Source organism: Rhagoletis pomonella, unplaced genomic scaffold (assembly GCF_013731165.1).
Source record: "Rhagoletis pomonella isolate Grant_MI unplaced genomic scaffold, Rhpom_1.0 Rhpom_scaffold_04426, whole genome shotgun sequence".
Taxonomy (NCBI): Eukaryota; Metazoa; Arthropoda; class Insecta; order Diptera; family Tephritidae; genus Rhagoletis; species Rhagoletis pomonella.
In genome coordinates this window covers 10,665-14,357 of record NW_023462977.1, presented here as the reverse complement: position 1 = coordinate 14,357, position 3,693 = coordinate 10,665, and the positions used below count along the sequence as shown (strand labels likewise).

The window sequence follows — 3,693 nt, the reverse complement described above, 5'->3', positions numbered from 1 at the left end:
ACTCCGAACGGCGATTGTATTTTTATGAGAAGCTGTTTTTCATGGCAGAAATGCACTCGGAGGTTTGCCATTGCCTGTCGAGGGACGACCGCTGTTAAGAAAAAACCTTTTTTCTATATTTTTTTGCGATGTTGCTTTGACCAGGGTTTGAACCCAGGTGCTGATGAGTGAAAGCGCGCACTGCTTACCACTACACCACCGCGGCCGACAATTTAATTTTAACTTTACCTTTATTATATATTGCAATACATAATTCAAATGTATATACGTGAATGTATATAGGTCAAATGACTGTAATAAATAAATAAATAAATAAATTCCTGGTCACATAAGGCGTATATTTTTCTTTTGCGTCCACGGATGGTTGCAATGATAATTGATTATTCAGGAGGTTGCCACAGATTGCTTTTTAATGTCCAAGTAATGGGAATTATTGCATATGATGCTATTGCATGCACCCCACCCATGGTGGAATTATGCACCAAAAAAAATATTGCCATGTAAAATTAACATTTTGCAATGTTGTTTGTAATCTAAACGAAAAATTGATACTTTCACATTTAAAATTGCTAGATTCTCGTTATTTTTGTCATTTTTAAGAGAAAATTTTCAAAATGATATTGCAATGTACTACGTTGCAATAGGTTCGTTCGCGTAGCTGTTAATTGTTGCTGGTTGGCATTTACGCAAATCACAAAATTGAATTTGATGGTTTGGAAGATAAAAATTACAAAATTGGACTAATTAAACTTGTAAGAAATAAGTAGTTATTTGTTTAATCAATAAACTGTGTCAGTATAATACTTTGCGATGACTTTTCGTACGTTTTAAATTTAACACTTTTGTATGTAAACAAAAATTATATCAGATGTTCGTCTAACTTGCAAGTTTCTGCAAATTTTCTGTTCGCGTACTATTTTGGATATTTCTCTCTTGTGAGAGAACAGATGAGATTTCGCCGGAATTTGGCAGTTGGTTGGTTTCTGCTGGAGATTTTAAACGAACGCACTTAATATCAAATTTTAATGTCAAAATTACATTATAGCTTCGGAAGCCGAATTTTACATTAAATTGTAGATGTAGTATGACATGCTGTCGCACTAATAATAAAAATGTAAGTATTACAACGTGCAATGTACTTTCTTCGTCGTTTAGTATGACTCAATAATACGAACGTATGATCGCGTCAATTGTTGTTGATGGATGAACCGCCCCGAACGGGGCTTAGTAGCCGCTACAACAACAACAACAACATCGCGTCAATTCGTGTCGGCATGAGTTTGGTGTACGCACGCGTTTTGGTGATAAATTTTTATAGTATTTAATGTAAGAAATAATAAGCATAGCTTATTAAGTAATAATAATAAGTAATAGCTAAGATAATAAAAATGGAAAAAAATGTAGTTCCCATTTTGTTGAATTCCGAAGACGTCACTATTTTCGCCCGGGTAGAAGATATCGACCATCAAATTGACGCCGCACAGAATTTAAAGGCTATTGAATCTTACGACGATAGCGAGCAAACAGAAGATTCTCAATTAAAGAAATAATTCAATATAGAATGCACTTTGGAAGCATTTTCATGTAAGTAATATGAATTGAATTAATTTATAAACTTAAGTAATTAATACATTCAATTGTATGTTACCAGGCTGGTCTGATCTAAGTATTTTGTGCAAATAAAACTACGTTATTTCACTTTCTGGCCCAACGTTTCGCTAAAACATTTTTAGCTTCTTCAGGGGCAATTCCGTTTAATTAAATCTGTCACGAACCATAAATTACAAAAACACATTATAACCAAAGATAATAAATGGAAAGGTAAAAACATGTACATATATGGAATTAACATGACAAGAAAAACTACAGATTGAGCTTGAGGACAAACAATTTGACTCACACTATTTTAACATTAATACATACGAATTATTGAACACTAAATACTAATAATCTATACCATCTTTTGTGGTAGCTTTGTCAATACTAAAAGTTAGTTTATAATCATAAACATGAAATGTATGCGGCCGCAATGTTGTCTGTATCTTCCTTTCTGTTCATGGTCTTTTCTCTCCTTTGCATTATTCTGAGGCTCTCCAATGTATATCGGGTTGACTCTCTTTTTTCTTTGTCAATAACTTTTGCATTTGCGAAATCAGCTGTGTGTCCACTTGTTGTTATATGTTGTGCTAATGCTGTACTGCTTTTTTGTTTTCTGATGTCAGCTTCATGTTCGCCTAATCGAACACCTAAAGCCCGCTTAGTTGTCCCAATATACACTTTCCCGCATTCTTCATTTTCCTTTCCTTTGCATTTAATTTCATACACTACATCGCTTTGTTGGTGGACATCTACTGGGCACTTTGTTTTTGTGTATATTGTCGAAAGGGTGTAATTGGATTTGTAGGCAAGTGCTGTATTTTGTGGTTTGGTTATGCTGTGATCAAAGTTGTCGGTTAGGTTGGGAATATACGTTACACTGTAAAATTTCTTGGTGGTTTTTGTTGTGTCTATGTTCGGTGTTGTATTTGGATGAATGTTATTTTTCATAATTTGTTGATTTATTAGTTCTCGTATTAATTTAGCAGGATAATTATTACATATTAAGATTTTGTTTATTTTCTCTATGTTAGCGTCATGGAATCTTGTGTGGCTTATCGTCAATATTTTGTGGATGAGGTTTTTTGCTGTGTTAATCTTATATTTAGTTGGTTGCGATGAATAATAATTTATTAAGCGTCCAGAAGAAGTTGGCTTAGAGTACCAGTCAAGTAAAAGATGTTGGTTTTCCCTATGAATGCAAACGTCAAGGAAGGGGATTTTTGAATTTTTCTCTGTTTCCATCGTAAATTGAAGTTTGTTGTGATACTTGTTTAGAGTCCCTAGAATAATATTCGCGTCATTACGTTTAACTATAGCGAAGATGTCGTCCACATATTTGGTAATAAATTTGATGTCAATATTGAATTTTTCCTTGAGCTCCGAGATGGCATTGTCCAGTAGGTTGTCCATAATTATGTCGGCTATTGTTGGGGAAATAGGATTACCCATAGGCATTCCAAACGTTTGCGAATATAATTTTTTGTTGAACATGAAATAGTTATTGTCATTTAGGCAAAAACTTAACATTTCTTGGAACTTATTTTTCGGAATATTGGTTTTATGTTGAATTTGGTCCCATTTATTCATTACGATTTTTGAGGCTAACATTGTTGGTAAATTTGTGAACAAGGAGACGACATCGAACGACACTAATACATCTTCATCACACACACATATATTGGCTAGCTTATCTTTTAGGTTGAATGCATTATTCACGTTGTATTTTTCCGAAATTAACACTTTCAAAATATCTCCGATGTATTTTGACATTTTATAACAGGGGACCATAAAAGAGGAAACAATAGGACGAAGAGGAACATCTAGCTTATGAATTTTTGGCAATCCATAAAGTCTTGGCGCTGTGGCTGCCGTGCATGTGAGTTGTTGTTTTTTCTCTAAAGTTGATGTGTTTGCCTTTGTAAAGTTCGTCCACTATTTTGTTGTTTTTTCTTTGGAGAGTGGGGGTCGCTTCTTTATGGTTTGTACTTGTTTTTGTCTTCTATTAATTTATTCATTTTCTCCAGGTACTCTGTTTTATACATAGCTACTGTTTTGTTTCCTTTGTCGGCATCAGTAATAACAACATTGTTTTTG

The 3,693-nt window shown here is 33.8% G+C and overlaps 1 protein-coding gene across 1 annotated transcript; it reads right to left on the bottom strand.

Annotated features, from left to right (window-relative positions):
- Positions 1-1,644: 1,644 nt before the first annotated feature.
- On the bottom strand, positions 1,645-3,474 carry LOC118754704. Its single transcript, XM_036489593.1, has 2 exons — positions 1,903-3,474; positions 1,645-1,764 (listed from the first exon to the last, which is right to left on the bottom strand). Exon 1 carries the CDS (start codon positions 3,385-3,387, stop codon positions 2,002-2,004), a length of 1,386 nt encoding a protein of 461 aa, XP_036345486.1. The 5' UTR covers positions 3,388-3,474; the 3' UTR covers positions 1,645-1,764; positions 1,903-2,001.
- Between the last annotated feature and the right edge of the window lie 219 nt (positions 3,475-3,693).